An 18,883-nucleotide genomic window follows, 5' to 3' on the forward strand; every position below is an offset into this window, starting at 1 on the left:
TATCAAAAGCCTCTTATATGTCAAGAGCAATTGCTATAGAAACTAAGCTTCTGTCGAGAGATTCACTAATCCTATATGATATGTTAACACATCAGGTGTAGATCTAGCAGAACAGAAACTTTCTTTCATATCACTGCGTCGGTTATTTTTTGCTGAGTTGCTTGTACTCGTATCTCTCCATCTCTTTTGTTGAATTTTTTTCTCTTTCTCTTTGCATTTTCTCTTTTCCTCTCTTTTTCCTTGTCTTTTTCCTTGTATTCTCTCTCTCTCTACTCTTCTTTCTCCCTCTCTCTTCCTTTGTACACTACTTTCTCTCTTCCTCTCTTGTACTCTTCTCTCACCCTCTCCCTTGTACTCTTCTCTCACCCTCTCTCTTGTACTCTTCTCTCTCACTCCCTCTCTCTTGTACTCTTCTCTCTCACTCCCTCTCTCTTGTACTCTTCTCTCTCACTCCCTCTCTCTTGTACTCTTCTCTCTCACTACCTCTCTCTTGTACTCTTCTCTCTCACTCCCTCTCTCTTGTACTCTTCTCTCTCACTCCCTCTCTCTTGTACTCTTCTCTCTCACTCCCTCTCTCTTGTACTCTTCTCTCTCACTCCCTCTCTCTTGTACTCTTCTCTCTCACTCCCTCTCTCTTGTACTCTTCTCTCTCACTCCCTGTCTCTTGTACTCTTCTCTCTCACTCCCTCTCTCTTGTACTCTTCTCTCTCACTCCCTCTTGTATTCCTCTCTCTCACTCCCTCTCTCTTGTACTCTTCTCTCTCACTCCCTCTCTCTTGTACTCTTCTCTCTCACTCCCTCTCTCTTGTACTCTTCTCTCTCACTCCCTCTTGTACTCCTCTCTCTCACTTCCTCTCTTTTGTACCCTTCTCTCTCACTCCCTCTCTTTTGTACCCTTCTCTCTCTCCCTCTCTCTTGTACTCTTCTCTCTCCCTCTCTCTTGTACTCTTCTCTCTCCCTCTCTCTTGTACTCTTCTCTCTCCCTCTCTCTTGTATTCTTCTCTCTCCCTCTCTCTTGTACTCTTCTCTCTCCCTCTCTCTTGTACTCTTCTCTCTCCCTCTCTCTTGTACTCTTCTCTCTCTCTCTCTCTCTTGTACTCTTCTCTCTCTCCCTCTCTCTTGTACTCTTCTCTCTCTCCCTCTCTCTTGTACTCTTCTCTCTCTCCCTCTCTCTTGTACTCTTCTCTCTCCCTCTCTCTTGTACTCTTCTCTCTCCCTCTCTCTTGTACTCTTCTCTCTCTCCCTCTCCCTCTCTCTTGTACTCTTCTCTCTCTCCCTCTCTCTCTCTCTTGTACTCTTCTCTCTCTCCCTCTCTCTCTCTCTTGTACTCTTCCCTCTCTCTCCCTCTCTCTTGTACTCTTCTCTCTCTCTCCCTCTCTCTTGTACTCTTCTCTCTCACTCCCTCTCTCTTGTACTCTTCTCTCTCACTCCCTCTCTCTTGTACTCTTCTCTCTCACTCCCTCTCTCTTGTACTCTTCTCTCTCCCTATCTCTTGTACTCTTCTCTTTATAATAATTCTAATTCTTTTTCATTTTCTTTCACTATTAATTCATCTCTTTTCCTCCTGTTTATCTATCACGTACTCTCTCTTTCTCTCCCCCCTCTATGTCTCTTCTTTATATGTTAACTGACTTCTTTTTCCAGAGGGTGGACAGTGACAACTTAGCGGCTGCCCAGCTGAAACAGGTTAGCCATTGTGCACAAAAACAATCGCTTTCAGGCCTTAGTTATAGGTGGCATTTGATCCTATCGCTCGCTGCCATCATTTTGGTTGGGGGAGGAAGGGGTAGGGGTCTTTTTGGCTCGTTTTTTTTTTTTTTTTTTTTTTTTTTTTGCCGCCCCAGCCGAGCTTTATCTTCTGCCTGTGCACCATGTTGCTTTCTATTTTTTTTTTTTTTTTTTTTTTTTTTTTTTTTTTTTTTTTTTTTTACAGTTGTATCATCTTGATTCTAACTTTTGTACTCCAGGTACCTTGACATCACTCAATCACTTTTAAAAATTTATTTTTACTTTATGAAAATTGCTCCAGACAAGGTGTGAAGCCACTTGACGTAGGGAGTTAAGAAGAATAAAAAATGATTATTGTAAAAACAGATGCCTTATTCTTGAAAATGCTGTATATGCTATATATTAGAACAGAGATGAATCATGGTAAATGACCTTGCTCATATGAAGAGCTCAATATCCTTCTAGATATATTACTTGTGGTGCAAAAATCTGTGTGGCTTATTATAGACTTCAACGCAATTTCATAAAAAAATCTGATCATCAGAATTATATCAATAAAATCCATAATGTTTTTATACATTTGAATATACAAGTTTAAACTGAGTAGAAAAACGGATTCTAAAATATTTAAGTTTTTTTTTTAAACATAAGAACTTGCCAATGTATAGATAACTATAATGACATTGTTGTGGGACTGCAGGTATTGATGTTAGCCCTGCAAACTCAAAAAAAAATAATATAAAAAAAATGTAAAATGGAGTTGAACAACCAAAACAAAGATAACCGAGGCGGAGAATAAATTTTATACAAAATTTATTCTCTCAAAATCATAAATAGGTGGAAAGAGAAGACCAGAAAATTTCTTCTTAATTGAGAGTCTCTTCCTGTGACTGAGGTAAGAAAATGTTCTTTTGAAGCAGAAAAACTCAAAGTTCTAGGTTAAAAATAACCAGTCCTTTTTAGAAATATTTAAACAACAAAAAAATCAATTGCTTACTTCAGCAAAGAATAAGAAAAGGGTAAAAAGTCCATATCCATGTGGAAAATTAAATAACGGGTGCGCACGAGTTTAACGTCCTGTGGATAGAATCGGTGTTGTTGTTTACAGCGTACTGGCTGGGCTCAACTAACTCTTTTTGGTGCATCATGAGTTTTTAAAGATCTCACAATTGGATGAAAAGTCAGGGCCTGTGTCACATCGATGCTTGCAACTACATCCGGGTGAAAAGACAAAATCTTAGTTTTTATGCCTGCAGAATTTGCGTGGGTGTAGAAAGGAAATGTGCATGTAGCTGAAACAATCTTTACACAGCCACGCGCACGCAACTGAGTTTTATGCTTGGTGAGCAAACACGTTGCGCGCTGCCATTATTCTGTTTGAGTAGACCTCACCGTCGTTTGCCGAGGGGACGGCGGGGTTACAATAACATGGATGAATTTTCAATCTCCCACTCTTTATATATTTATCACTCCAGACAAGGTGTGAAGCCACTTGATGTAAGGAGCTAACAAAAATGAAAGATGATCATCGCAAAGACAGGAGATGCCTATTGATCTTAATCATAAAAAGACCAAGGTTTAAAGTAGAAGGAAACTGTCAGCAGGAAGAGAGTTCCACAAGCCTGCAGTTCTTGGAAAGAACCTACTGGAATAGTAAGGTGTATTACAATGGGGTATCAAAATAACAAATTGGTGGAAACCACTAGATCAACGAGTCAAAGAAGCTGGAACAAAAGAAGCAAGAAATAGATCCGACTTACCTGTGGTAATACAATGATGGCAATATTTAATTTTTTTTTTTTATATGAACAAGGCTGACTATCTTGATCCCAAAATCTAGATATTTTAACTAGTTGTAATAAGAAAGAACCATGTCTTACCTTCCTTGTTTAACATTATCTCCCTTGAATAAGAACTCACCAATTTATAGATAACTATAATGATGTGGATGAATCTCAGATCTCCCATTCTTTATATATTTAATCTGGCCCTCATTTTTATGGTCTGAAACAATTTTCTTTCATGACAAATCTTATTGTTTGAATGAGTAGGTAAAAAGGAGGTTACCAAAAAATTAATTAGTAGAATTTAATTTCTTTAAGGTTAAATTTGAAAATTTTAGAAATGTCCGTTTAAAATTTACTCTTTATTAGATGTCTATTATTATACTAACATTTCCCCAAAAGCTTTTTTTCCTATATATTTTAATCTCACAAAATATCAAAATATTTCTTTGTGTTGAGATTGAGTTATGTTTACAAAAAATTCCCTGATATAATTAGTCATAATGTTCAATTTTCTCACAAGTCACCTACCTTTAAATAAGTTTCTATCTATTACTCTCACTCTCTCTAATTTGTCCCTCCTCCCTCACTTTTATTTTATACAATTGATATCACTCTTGCTTCCCTCACTATCCTTTTCTATTTCTCTGTTTATTACTACTATCAATGGTAAGAAAACAACTATAAAGCAGAAGAGTAAGTACTTGTGCAGAATAAGGATTATGCTACCATCTTAATTTTCTTGTCAGTTTACATAAAACGTCAGAATGTGCCAAACAAAAATTTCATTAACTTTTTTGCACAAGTGCTGGCCAAATTTTTCAATGAAAAATATATTTTTGTTATTACAAAGACAATTCAAGGAAAAATTAATCGAAAAATAAAAACAATACTTGTATTATTTTTATTACAAAATAAAAATAATAGGAGTATTGTTTTTATTTTATATTTAATATATTTAATTGAAAAATAAAAACAATACTTCTATTATTTTTATTTTGTAAGAAAAATAATACAAGTATTCTTTTTATTTTTCAATTAATTTTTCCTTGAATTTTCTCTAATAACAAACATATATTTCTGTTAATTGATAAAAAACTTTTTATGAAACTTCAAATTCAAGTAAAGAAAAAAGTCTCATCGTGATGTACGTTTCATAACAACAAATATTTATTTTTTGAGTAACAAACAACTGATAGCAAATAATCATTTTTATTGCTTTTAATTATATTTTCTTTTCATGAGATTTTTGTTCAAATTAAGATAAATATTAATTTTTTGCACTTCTTCATTATTGTAGTAAAATTTGAAAATTGAAATTTTAAACTTCAAATGAAGCCAACAGTATCCACTGAATTATCATGTCATAAGTAATCAACATATCCAAAAATTGTGAAAAACGATAGGATTGAAAATTAATTATGAAATAAAAACAATTTTTGAAGAAATTAGAACTTTTAGCAACACAATAACTAAAGAGTGCTTATATTAGCAGGGGAAGTAATTCATTTTTGAAAACTAAAAAAACTTGGGCCAATTTTAAAGAAGTTTTTGAAATGGACTTTTATACACTTAATCAGCAGGTTATTTTTTCAGCTAATAAAAAATTCGAAAGGGGGGGGGAATGCAAACTATGAGTTATACATTATGTTCATTTTGTTATTTGTTACCGGTTTCGATTTTAATAAACCCTTTATTACAAACTATGAGTTATTTCTCTTGTTTTTACATCACATATGACAAAACAAACATGGCTGAAATCATTTTTTCATTGAATAATGCAAATACATGTTTTATGTAATATTCCAAAAATGTTTAACTAATTGTGGCATGACAGTTAGGTAGATAACATTACTTATTGTTGAAATTGACAAAAAAAAGTAGTTATCATTGGTTTTTAATGAAAACTCAATTTTTCGGCTGTTGGATTTTGTTACATTAACAAAGGAGTACCAATTATTTTATATATAACTAGCAAAAGTACCCGTCATTGACTGGGTTCAAAAACAGCCTACTGAAAATGGACTCTGATTTATGAAAGTATGATAGTTTATGAAAAGGAAGGGTTGTAAATTTGGGTTGACTTTGGGGGTATCAAAACCAAAGCAAAATATGATGAAAGTAAAAATAAAATAGATAAACCCCATAATTTATTATACCATACCTGTTCACATTGAAACACTTATCACAATATTCTGTGGATCTATATTAAAAAACCTTGTTAAACTTTGTGACATATTTCCATTCTATGGAGGTCAGGTGCGAACGAACACCCCATAATTTTATTATACCATATTTCATCAAACTGAAACATAATTATCAAAGTATACTTACGCAGATAGATATGAAAAGTCTTTATTAAAGTTTGTGCCTATTTCCATTCTATAGAGGTCAGGCGCGAACGCAGACCCCACAATTTTATTATACCATCCCTATTTAAGTTAAAACATACTTATCAAAGTATTATTATATACATCTATATCAAAAACACTTGTAAACGTTTTTTTTTTTTAATTTTTTATTTCCATACTTTGTGGACCAGGCGCGAACACAGACCCCACAATTTTAATGAACCACCGTTCTGCCAGATCAAACCTACCCATTCCTGCATCTCAATATATCTTCTATCATTACATGCAATCAGTTTTTTAAAATAGCCAACCATATAGGAGCCTATTCGTGACCACACACACACATTCAGCTTTATATTATAGATAAACCAGTGAGAGCAAATAAATATTTCTTTAAATGATGTTTGCTGCTGCGATTTCATTGGTTCAGCATTTCAGCATCTTTAGCCATTTTACATAAACTGCCTAGAAAATTCTGCACAGGTACTAAACATTTGAATAGTTCATTATAAAAAATAGGGAAGCTCAGCGTAAAGTATTAATAGAAAAAAAGAGAAACAAAGATAAAGAAAAGAAACTAATTTAGGATTTTGTCTTTTTATTTTATTTATTTTATGTTTAACTGGCATTGCAAACTCACTTTTTAATATCAGCCAAAGGAAACCATGGCATCATTCTGATAACCTAGTGACTGTATTGCTTCTTAGCAGGTCCTTCTTTATCGCAATGGGATATGGTTTGATTTGTTTTAAGTAGGCCATCCTCTCAGGAATTACCTTCTCCTTCAGAAGGAGGATTTATTTATTGCCTTGTCGCCTGAGACATCCCTACCTCAAATTTTCAGAGATACAATTATTGTTAAATATAATTATGGTCACAATATAAACAAATTAATCCTATGAAGAATAAAATAGGATTTGGTTTAGAAAAATAATACTTTACTTAAAATAAGATAAAAACTTTGTATCATATAAATTGTCTGCAGAAAAAGATAACATCTAGGATAGAACAGCTTTTTTTTATAGACATTAAAATATGCTAATTCTTATCCATCGCTTTTGGTCTCCACCAATTGTAAACTGTTTTTTATAAAAGATTGCTATGAGAGGTCCATGTGGTAACTCGATTTGCAGAAAAATGAGGTGAGTTGTCGTTGATATTTTGCACTGGTCTGGACTTTTCTTTATTGTCACCTTTAGACACCTGAACTTGTACCTCTGCATAATTAATTCTCAGTTAGTGACTGTTTTTTTTTTTTTTGTTTTGTGTTTTTTTTTTTTTGTCAGCTTTCTTATGACCACTTAATAAAAAAAATTCATAATAAAAGCTTTTATAATTTTGTGTGTGTAAGCAAACACACTCACATACACATATATATTGTAATATTGTATAAAATAAAGAATTATAACATACTAGCTGTACCTAATCACCGTTGCCCAGGATACAGTGAAGTTATTTAATTTAAATTTTTATTTTTTTGTCATGGCTTTTGCTCGTTTCATTGGGGCAGGAGCTGATTGTTTTCTTTTTCAGTGAAATTTCACTAAACATTTTTTCATGATGTAGATTATCTGGGTCAGACTGAGTATTTTTTTTTTTGTAAATAAGCTGTTACAAAGCATGTTATACTTTTTTTTATTTGTTTATAGTTCCAATTTTTACACAATAACATGGCATAATGAAAATGACAAATGAAAATTTTTGATTTTTAGTTTTATTTTAGTTTTACTTAAAATCACAATAACATAAAAAAAAATGAAATGATATCCAGGCTTATAATGACCTTTTTTTCTCCTTTAAGCCATGGTCATAAAATCGTTAGCAATAGACAGAGGCTACTAAGCTAATTAGGTAATGCATAAAACTTAGGAATATCATGATAGTTAAACAATACAGAACTCTAAAAATGTGACAGTGATACATGTTCATTCACACAATTCTGAAGCAACACATTCAGGATTGCAGAACACAGTGCGAAAAGAAGTCGCTGGCACACCTCTGAGCAAACACTGATGTGATTATGCAGAGGGTCTAATATGAATGTATATCATCGCAGGTTTGGTCTGCTCAGCCGCAACACAGGACGGTATTTAAGCATTGCGGTGGGGCAAAAATCATGAAATAATCTGTAGACAACAAAAGCAACTATTATGTTCCAGTGAGTGGACAGCAGACTTAATCAAAGCAGATCATATACACCAGAGGAAACAAGGTCACGGCAGGGAATATGTAGTATATATCTGATGGCAGTAGATACTCAAGAGAATCAGAGAATAATATTGATAAATATTAGCTAGGAAATAACTGGAACGCTATAGCAAAAAAAATATAGTTGTTTAAAAGATGGCTTACAATATTGGAATTGGAGGCGAACACTATATCCACTCAGCTACTGAATAAACTAACAGTTTTTTTTTGGGGGGGGGTAAACTTTAGTTTTATATATTTTTTTTATTGAATTAACAATATTTGTCTGACTTTCAACAGTGAAGTCTCAGAACAAAAAACTTTTTTTAATTTAATTTAATAAAATGAACGTATATAAAATTATTCTAAATAATGTTCTAAATTCTCTAGCTTCATTTAATCTGTATTGTTTGAGTTCAGCATTGGGATCTTTCTGCATAGATTTAAAATAGTTCAGTTGTCTAAAATAAATAAATATAAATCTAAAATTAAAAAAAAATTCTTGGACTCGAACTTGGCACACCCAGGTTTTCAGTTTGTGTCATTAACAACTGATGGTTTTTATGCACACTATGGAATCGACTGAATTTAAATCTGGTAGGATCTGTCACATTCAGTTTTCTAATGTAACACCACTGTGAAAGGTATGAACAACCCTCTTTCCAGTTATGTATAAAAGAACATCTTGTTTTGCCATTAATGTCACAAACCAAACCAATATTTTTTGTACTTTTTTTTTTTTTTATCTCAAAGCTTAATTCTCTTAATTTTGCCATTTTGCATTGCCTTTTTATATCTAAAAAACATTATTCAAAAATAATTCTTGCTTTTTGGGTTTTTTATTATTCAATACATATGCGTAATGGCAAGATATCAAGTGATATGACTTGGAGTTGTCATTCTGAGTCACATAAGGAGTTTGATTGTTAATAAATTTTCATAGCAACTTTTTCTTAGCTTATGACCTTGTTTGAGATTTTAAGTTTTTTTTTTTAAACAAAGAGTTACCACTTATCAAGGCCTAAAGACCATCCAAGGATAAGGATATCAGGCGAATAGTGAAACAACACTGATGATTGATAATAATGGTGGAAGCTGGGCAGAATCAGATTATTAAAAGGAATGGCTCAACAAAAATGTATTCACATTGAACTTGAAAACAACAATTTTTAACGGGAAGCAGCCTCATGGTATTTAGTTCTACACATGGGTAGTTTTAGGAGAAAAAAAAAACTTTGCTCATGGAAGTTTAGTTATGGGCATAAATAGAGAAAAAGAAAAATTATTGACAATGGTTATAACTAGATGGGTTTTTATCGTGAATGTTTCACAAGGGAGGGGGGGCATAGATTAAAACTCAGTCAAACACCTGCCACAAAAATAATGATAGAGTGGAGTGAGACTAGCAATGTCTCTTCTGTGGTAATAGGGAGGAGAAAGGGACATCACCCACTAGATTACGAAGTCGGTTTTGTACCCTGTTATGGCAGGGTAGGATGTTCTGAGCCACACTTATCCCCCCCCACATACACACACATATGGCAACAGTAATCCATCTTAGGATGTCACCATTGGAAATATGCACAGAATTTTAAACGGATCCCTTTATTTAATCCACAGGAGTTGCATGCTTTACTTCCCTCAGCCATGACTAGGTAGAAGTCTTAAGAAATTTACAATTGTATTTTGAGTGTCACCTGTGCTAAGAATCCAAATAATACAAATTATCAATTCTTATCTCAAAAATTAAGAAACCTAATTGAATTTTGACATTTTTTTTTCTTGCTTCTTCCTTTTGCACTGCTTCCAGCCAAATTAGGTGATGGTATTCCAATGTCTTCTTGATTGTCAATAACATAAATTAACTTTTAATTAAAAAAATTTGGAATAAGAATTTTCTTGGTCTTTTTCTTTGTGTGTGTGTAGCTGTGTGAAAATTGACTTTTAAGATTGTGTAACATTTTTTATTTTTGTGATTCTTTAACGTCAGGTAATGGATTCCATCTGGCTCGTCTTGAAAGGCAATGTGAGTTTGGCTTTCTCATTTCTCACAGCCGTCCTGTCTCTTTTATTTGGTGGCGGAACAGCTCTTTTGAACTTTATAATCTCTGCGGTAAGTTTATTATCATTATTATTATTATTATTATTTACTCATAAGAGTAGTCATACAAGCCATTATCAAAGATTGCTATTTGAGAACAACTTGTGTTCCCTGGAGTCTGAGCGACAACAAGTCTCCCCAGATTTCCAGTACTCTCCACCTCTTTCGATAACCTTTGCAAAAGAATTTGCATTATCACAACAACCACTTACCATTGATTTCTCGTTGGCGCCTATCATTGGTCTTCACTGAAATTTAGGTGGCAATAAGCCTCCCTAAGGTCCCAATCCTCTTTGCACTCATCCAGCAGAGGTCTGGTTATTATTATTATTATTATTATTATTATTATTATTTACAAAAAATGTTTAAGAGTTCATTTTTATGTAACATTGTTGATTAGGAAAAAATTAAATCATATTGACCTGCATGAAGAAACTAAAAAATAAATCAAAAATATGAACCTGCAATATTACACCTGTTTAATAATGTGCCGTGTAGCATGCATTGGATACTGTGTTGTATAACACTAACTTATAATCTAAATGCACAAATGCAGTAAATTTTTTCATTTATCCGAAGTATAGTTACATCAAAACACATTAGTTTTACTTAATTCAATTCTACAACAAAATATTTCCATGTACACTATATATACTCACAGGAAACCTTATAAACCAAAGTAAGATTATAGTTCATTTGCATATTTATTTTCAAGCACTTTGTAATAAGTAAATATTCTATATGATTCATTTATAATTTTATTCTATTTTATTATATACAAACAGTTTTCTTCATTATTAATATCAGTATTATTATGGGGAATTTAATTAAAGTTAAAATTCAAAATCATAACTTCTGTTTCATTAGTTTTTTATTTGTGTTTTTTGTGTTTTTTTTTTGTTTTTTGTAACATGTACGTTTATTTAGCAAAAAAACTTAGATTAAATTAGAATAATACTTTAAAAAAGTACTGTGCATAAAAAAAATAATTAACAAAAGTTTTCGGTTAATAATTAAATACATCTGTTATTTTTAAAACTAAATCTGTTATTCATATTTACTTGCCTCTTCACTAAAGGAAAATTAGGCACAAACTCAATATTTAAGATGGGATATCCAGCTCTGAAAAAATGGCACTGGATTGGAACTAAAATTTAAATTACTTTGGTCTAGAAGGATTTCTCCTTTACTGATCGAAGACAGAAAAACTAAGTGCAACATTAGAACAGGTTCTACATTTTGCTCCTAGGCAAAAGGCGAAGGAGTCAATATGTTGTTGGTGGTGGTGGTGGTGGTGACTAACATTTGGTATGAAAAAAAAAACCCTCTAATCTTTCTAAATTACACAAAAAATAGATTCTGTTTTTTTTTTAATATTTATTAGGTCTTTTATTTTCTGTTGTCTATAAATATAAAAGCGAAAATGTATGTATGTATGTTCGCGTTTTGTGTATGTCTGTAAAAGGCTTTTTTCCGAGAAGCGGTCGGTTGGCTCACAACTTCTTAAAACTTTTTATATCACATATAAATCATAATATCTACGAGTTAACAACGGAGGTCGCCTGTCTATTTAATTTGCTCGAATTTGAAAAGATAAATATTCAACATTTTTCACTCACTGCATGTGGATTAGGCTTTTTCGTATAATAAAAGCGGCACTAATTCTGGCGGTATTTTTCCGGTCGCGATCAGCTTTGATCAATGTGGAAATTTTCCTTATATCAGACAATTGCTATTCCATTTGGGCAATCCCCTTGTTATGGGGAGATGGTCCCCCCCCCCAATATCTTGGAAAATAAAAATAAAAAAGCGTTCTCGCAGTAACTAAAATACTGTCCCGCAGTCAAAGTTGACCTCATTAAGTCATTATAACATGCACCTGCCAATTCTAAATAGTTAAATAAATCCAAATATGTTTCCGTTAGTATTTCACGGTGGCCCAGTGTTTAACGTCGCACGTTTTTTTGTTTTCTTTTTAGACTATAATTTCCAACTTTGCCTCAAGGATTCGGGTTCGATCCTCATACTTACCTACCAAAACTTTTTTTTTTATTCTAAAAAAGTTAAATGTATTTATAAAAACAAAACTAATTGATGAATTTACGTAGATTTTTATGAATGTTACTTATTAACATTATCTATTTTCCCTGAAAAGTAAGTACATCACAAAAATTTCAGTCTAACAGCCATATTTTATCTACATGTAACACTGGAGAAACTCCTAAAATTATTTTAACGTTTTGTATTTTTTTTGTTTTGCTACATTTACATTAAATTTTACAAGAAATTTGTATAGTTCATTGTTTAAAACTTGCCAAAAGAGCATCTTAATAATTAGTTATATAAAAAGGAATGTTCTCGATTTAGAAATATTTCTCTGCAAGTCTTAAATTCTTATTCTTTGTGCTTTATTTCTTCAGGCCATTTTTTTGACGACCCTTTTTTACCTGTTGGCATCGAGCGGTGAACAATACAAACCAGTTCAATGGTTTACGACATTTGCTCCAATGCAAGGCGGTAACAGTATTGGTCAAGCGGTGGAAGATGCTGTCAGGTTTGTCTTGCATAAATCCATTTATCTTGTTTCTTTGAAACCACGTGAAGCTTCTTCAATGGTTCCGTTAGATTTTAACACTTTGATCCACCATGTTGTGTTTAAAACAGTCGCAAGGAAACAAACTTGGCTTTTTTTTTTTCAGTTTAAACAAAAGGCATTTATTACAGGTACTTTCCAAACAATGCCTGCTTCTTTTTTATTATAGTTCCTCTTGCACCGACATGTGCCTAACAAAAACTTTGCTGTGTCAAACATGTACTTTAAAAGTCTGTCATGCCACCACATGTTCATCTCGTGCCAGCACGCCTTGCCGATCCTCTGTTGCCCACATGTATTCAGCATCGTTTCTCATCCACGTATTCGCCATTATTTGCTGTCCACGTGTGATCGCTGTCACTTGTCTTCATGTGTGTCCTCTTTTTTTTCCTTTTTCCTTTCCCTTCTCAAGGCTCTGTCATTTGCATATGTGCCATGAGCTGCTACTGCTACAAGCACAACAGTGGCTTCATTACACATAGTGCCTCATAATAGACATGACATGGCCTCTAGTGATATCTAGAAAGATGCGCTGGAACATTCAAACTGTTTCTCAGTGCACATTCCTACAAGTGGCTATCATCTGTGCACTGTTGAGTATGAATTGACCAAAAATACTTGACATTTTAACTGAGATAAGCTGAAAAATGAAATGATCAGTTAGGGATGTGATTGGAGGATTTGACATTCCTATCCTGTTGCGGTTAACCTGACAAAGGGCAGAGGAATAAGTGGCCAAAATATTGTGAAAACAACAACTAAAAAAAAATAAAAGATGAAGATAATAGTTCAAATAATTAAATCAAAATCATACAATTTACTCATCTCCAAAATAATTAAATAAAAAAAATGTTTTCATATTTTTTAGTCCTGAATCATCTGTCCTAAAACGTTGAAATTCATTATCATTTTAATTAACTGCCTTAACTTGATAAATTGTATGATGCAAATCGTTGTCTGCTGCAATCTGATTGGCTAAGTCTGTCGGAATCTTCCAGTTGTTTATGTCAGAAGATGCAGATAAAAATTTGGTTTTAGTATGGATTACAAACTGTACCATCATTCAACTGTGGAACTGTTTGGTTTTCCTGAGAAAAATTTTAACTGTTTCTGATGAGTGGTTTGGTGTTTATACACTATTCCATGAAACAAGTGTAAGACAAAATAAAATATTATGAAAATATATATATAAATATATATATTTTGGGGCTTTGGAATGTAAACTATATATATATATATATATATATATATATATATATATATATATATATATATATATATATATAAGATAGGGAGATAATAATTAAAATTACATTAGAACTTTATTACATTATTGTCAATAAGGATGAGGGTCCTTACAATAAGTGAACTGGGAATGGAGGGAAGGTCCTCTTTAGGCCATCCTTATCTTTTTTTTATAAATTGCTCCTCTTAATTGGATAGAGTTTCAGCTATCCAGACAGGTTAGCCCTTTCTCTCTTTGTATATATATTGTTCTTTTGGCATTTTTATTCTCTCATACATTTTGCCTCATTCAAAAGTATGTGACTAGTGTAAAAATATGGAAGTTACGTTAATGTGTCTTTTTTTATTTTTTTTCTCGCAGTGGTGTGTTCATGGCTTCCTTGAAAATGGCAGCATTTTATGGCCTTTACACTTGGTTGACCCACACGATCTTCAGCGTCAATATAGTATTTATTCCATCAGGTATTTATCTTTAATCATTCTTCAGTATATTTTATCATTTGTTGGTTCTAAATGGAAAATAACGTTGAAAAAGTATTGTCACAAATCAAACGGGAATCAACTTTGACTGAAGCTTTAAAATACTTTATAACGAAATCAATGGCTGCCACTAATCAAGTAGGAACTGACACACAAACCTTGACCTGTATTATCTATAATATAAATCTCACCTGTCTGTTTAAATGTATGTGTGTATGTATGCTTGTATGTCTGCCTAAAACTCTTGACAGAGGCGACGGATTTTCAGAGATTGGTATCATTTTGAAGCTCTACCCTTCGGACGACAAATACCGAAAAATTGGCTAAAAACATTAATTCTTTCACTCTCAACTGGGCACTTTTCTACAAGGAAGGGTCGCTTTTTTTCACCGATATTTTCGAAAGCCATCCTCTCTTTTCGATTGACTAGCCTTTATTTAAACCTTCGCCACTTCCGGTTTGGTGATGGACGCAACAGCAAAGACCTCATGTTTTTTTTTTTTGTTTTTTTTTTTCCACATTCTTTTTCTCCTTTGTGGTATGGGTTCGAGCCTGCCTGCCTGCCTGCCTACTACCACTTTTTTTTTTTTTGCTCAACACACACCGCCAAACACCCGGGCAACGCCAGGCACTCAGGTTAGTTAAATAAGTCTCTCCCAGCAAAGTACACAGATTGGATTCAAGGAATAAAAGGTAGGAGACATATTCTCAAAATGACCGAACACTGATCTGCAGGCAACAGATTTTCTTTTAGACAATTCTTCAGTACATTCCAAGCACTTGTGCACCGTCATAACATAAATATTCCCGACTAATCCAACAAGCAGCAAAATCCAACCCCTTCAATATGTTCAATATATATTTTTTTTAAATGTGCATATCTAAATATATATATATTTTGAATGCGTTTATCTAAATCTGTATATTAGCAGCCTGCCTGATGTTGCTTGGTCATAAGATATAATATTCCAATTTATGTAGATTTGATATTTATTATTAAAGAGCCAATTTTTTATTGATTATTATATTGTGCCCAATATATTGTAGTGATTTCAAGTTTTAAAAATATATACAACTTGGATACCATCAGTTAGAATCGAAACCAAAACATTTAGCCATCCAGCCGTATTCCCTACAATATGAGCTAACAACAGATGAATATCAAAATTTTGAAAAGTAAGGCAATTAAATATATAAATATAATATTTGCACACATACAAATTAAGTTTAATTACGCCTGCCAAGTTCTAATTTTGACTCTTGGGCAGCTATTTTTACCAGCTATATACCAAATCAAATTTTTTCTGTGAAGCAACTGTTTGAAAAAGACACTGTCTGCATATGGTGAATAGATTTTTCCCAGGCTCAGGTCTGATGAACTCAAAGATGATTAAATTTGGACAGTATAGGGAAATGTGCAAAGAATGGGAGACTATGATAGTATGGCCATGTTGAAAGAATGGATGAAAGTTCCTGGGTTAGTAGATGTAGAACAGTTGGGGTAACAGGTTCAGTTGGCAGAAGGGAAGTCCAAGAAGAAACATGAGAAAGAGATAGCTTAGCTTGGAAATCGATTTCTAAAAGCTGTCAAACAGCTGATGCCAGCATGTAAAATGTATGTTAAACTGATGATGATGATGATGATGATGATGATTATTATTTCTTCTTCTTCTTCTTCTTCTTTTTCACGTCTGCCATTGTTTTTTTTGTTTGTTTTTTTCCCCCCTAAATTTAATTTTTTCTTCACAGCTTTAGCAGCCGTCTTTGGTGCGATTCCCTTTTTAGGGACTTACTGGGCAGTGATTCCTGCTGTTCTTGAACTTTGGCTGGTCAACCGAGAAGGTCTCCAAGCCATCTTGTTGATTGTGGCCCACCTCCTGCCTACTTATGTTGTAGATACAGCCATCTATAGTGAGATAAAAGGGTAAGTAAATCCTATCAGCTACCAATGATTTAGGATGTTAACATAACTGTTATGTAATGCTACCTCGGATTTTTTTTTTTTTTTTATGGAAGTCACTCCAAACAAGGCATTAAGCCACTTGTCTTGAAAACATTGTGGGTATAAGTAGAAAAAAAAAACAGCAGAAAGAGTTCACAGGCCTACAATTCTTGGAATAGGAAGCTGTATTACAATGAGTTATCAAAATAGCAACTTGATGGAAACTACTAGACCGACAAGTCAAACGAGCTGAAACAAAGGAAGTAGAAAATAGGTCAGACTATCCTGAAGAACACATACCATAAGACTACTTATAGAAAAGACTAAGACTAGCAACATGATGTCTGTGGGAAGGAGTGTGGAGAGTAAAGAAAAAAGAGTGGGACCAATCAAATTACAGATATGTTTCTGCACTTTATCAAGAACTTATGTCATATAGCGAGGTATATATAAGTGAGTGTGTATTATTTACGCATCGATAATCATGTATTATCTTGTGATATAAAATGTTCTTCTAATGAATATATATATACAGAGTGTATACACGTGTATTCATCTATGACTGTCTTGAGTTGTGATCGTCTAATCTAAAGTTTGTTGTGTATGTATGTATATTTAAATACAGTTCATGATGGGACAAAAAGATACATAAATACTTTTACAACACAAAGGACGAATAGCACGTATTTGGAGTTTCAACATCTGGCCAATCGGGAACATATCTGGTCCATCTTTGGTCTTGACTTGACAGATCCTCAGAAAAGCTGTTAATGAAGATTCTTACAATTCGAAGTCTTGGTGATATTTACAGCAGTTTTATTTACCGAATGCCTTGAAAAGCTGCAATGCTGGTCCTAGACTTTTGCATTCAGCATTTTCCCCTACTTAGAGCCACGACTGTTCCTAGGCCGTCTTTCTCCCTCTGGCTATTGACTTGGTCTGCTGTTGCTGACTCCCAACTCTTAACTAACTGATACGTGTCTTTCAAGCTCTCTCCTAAGATCCACGTCATCTTAAGTGACCTCCACGTCAAACTCTAGAGGTCCGACATATTTTAAATTTGCGTTTATGTTTTAACATTCCTTCCTTTTAAAACATTTTAACATAAATAATTTTATCGGTAAATGTATTTTGCTATGATAACATTCTTTTCGACATTCTATTTTTACAAATATTAATAACAATCATAATAATCATCGACCAGCACATCTTTTGGCATTGTTCGGCCAATATCTAACACTTATAAATGAGACAGATTGATCAGCTCAAAGATTACATGGTTTGATAGTAGATTTGTAGGGATAGGGAATAGCTTCGTGTGTGAGAAAGTGTTTGGAGCGATAGAAAGAGCATTGGATCTAATGAATGAATTCCAAGAAAAATTTGATAAGAAAGAAAGACTAAGAAGTTTCAGTGTTGATTTCTCCTCAAGCAGAGCCAGTCATCAGGATCTCAAGAAGAAAATGAGCATGTCTACAGTTGAAAGATACAATATGAGTTTTTACAGGATTATACGAAACAAGCCATTTTATACCTCAATTCAGAACTGAATCCAGGTCACTTTCTAGATCAACTGCATATTTCAATTGATCCCAGGGAGATGGATGAGAAGCAACACCAGAATAGAGAGCGATATGTGAAAATATATTTATTTTTCATACCTATGCTAATTAGAGGTACATGTTTTTGTCACAGTCTGTTAACCTGTTCATCTGATTTTCTCAAAATTGGTTCATCTATCAAATCAGATTATTGACAAAAAAATTAGCAAAGTGACAACAAGCCATGTAGAAGGACAGATGTGTAAATCTAAATAGAGTCGGAATATTTTTTTTAAGGCAACTTTAAACTACCACCTCCGATAAGCTTGTTCCATCGACAATGAATTTTGGTTTTCGTCTATTGAGACAAAACCATTGATGGTGCCTCTGCGGAGATCACAACTTGGCAATTAGGAAGGTAGAAAGTGGACCATGGTTTTACTTCCGACAGCCTCATAACTCTCACTTCCTTTATTTCATTCTTTAGTCCTCATGTTCCATGAATTATATTTCTGACAAAGTGTGAAGAACTGCTGTTTTCTGGCTCAAAATCTATCCATCTCATACTTATCATTGACTGGTTTTTAACCTTGAAGTTTTTTTTGTTTTTTTTTTTTTGGGGGGGGGGTAGCTGTTTATTTCAAGTGGGTTCATGCATTGTTTGGAGTGATTTCTATGAAAACAAACAAATTTAAATTCCTGTTAATAATGTTGTACATCAGAATTGGGTCCCATCGCATCCTCCACTGCTCAGTTAGTTGAGTGGAAAGTGGACCAGGGGTTTACTTTTGACAGCCTCATAACTCAGTTCCTTTATTTCATCCTTTAATTCTCACATTCCATGAGTGATGTTTCTGACAAAGGACGAAAAACTATCAAAATCCATCAAAAGGAAATAAAGTGCGTTTTGATATGATTAAAATCCGAAGGT

The 18,883-nt window shown here is 33.4% G+C and overlaps 1 protein-coding gene across 10 annotated transcripts in view; it reads left to right on the forward strand.

Moving 5' to 3' along the window:
• Positions 1-18,883, forward strand: part of LOC145246721 (transmembrane protein 245-like) — a 189,937-nt gene that overhangs the window by 113,296 nt on the left and 57,758 nt on the right. For 6 of the 10 annotated variants that reach the window (XR_013863155.1, XM_080108466.1, XM_080108464.1 and 3 more), the window contains exons 10-14: positions 1,645-1,686; positions 10,041-10,163; positions 12,572-12,705; positions 14,351-14,451; positions 16,219-16,393. Coding sequence is in view for 8 of the 10 variants with exons in the window: in XM_080108466.1 (XP_079964592.1) it covers positions 1,645-1,686; positions 10,041-10,163; positions 12,572-12,705; positions 14,351-14,451; positions 16,219-16,393 (575 nt within the window). In the remaining 2 variants the exon portion in view is untranslated. The remainder of the gene's footprint in view (positions 1-1,644; positions 1,687-10,040; positions 10,164-12,571; positions 12,706-14,350; positions 14,452-16,218; positions 16,394-18,883) is intronic. The other 4 variants (XR_013863156.1, XM_080108465.1, XM_080108468.1 and 1 more) reach the window with 1 other exon arrangement.

Source organism: Euprymna scolopes, chromosome 24 (genome assembly GCF_053919585.1).
Source record: "Euprymna scolopes isolate OS-2025 chromosome 24, ASM5391958v1, whole genome shotgun sequence".
Classification (NCBI taxonomy): Eukaryota; Metazoa; Mollusca; class Cephalopoda; order Sepiida; family Sepiolidae; genus Euprymna; species Euprymna scolopes.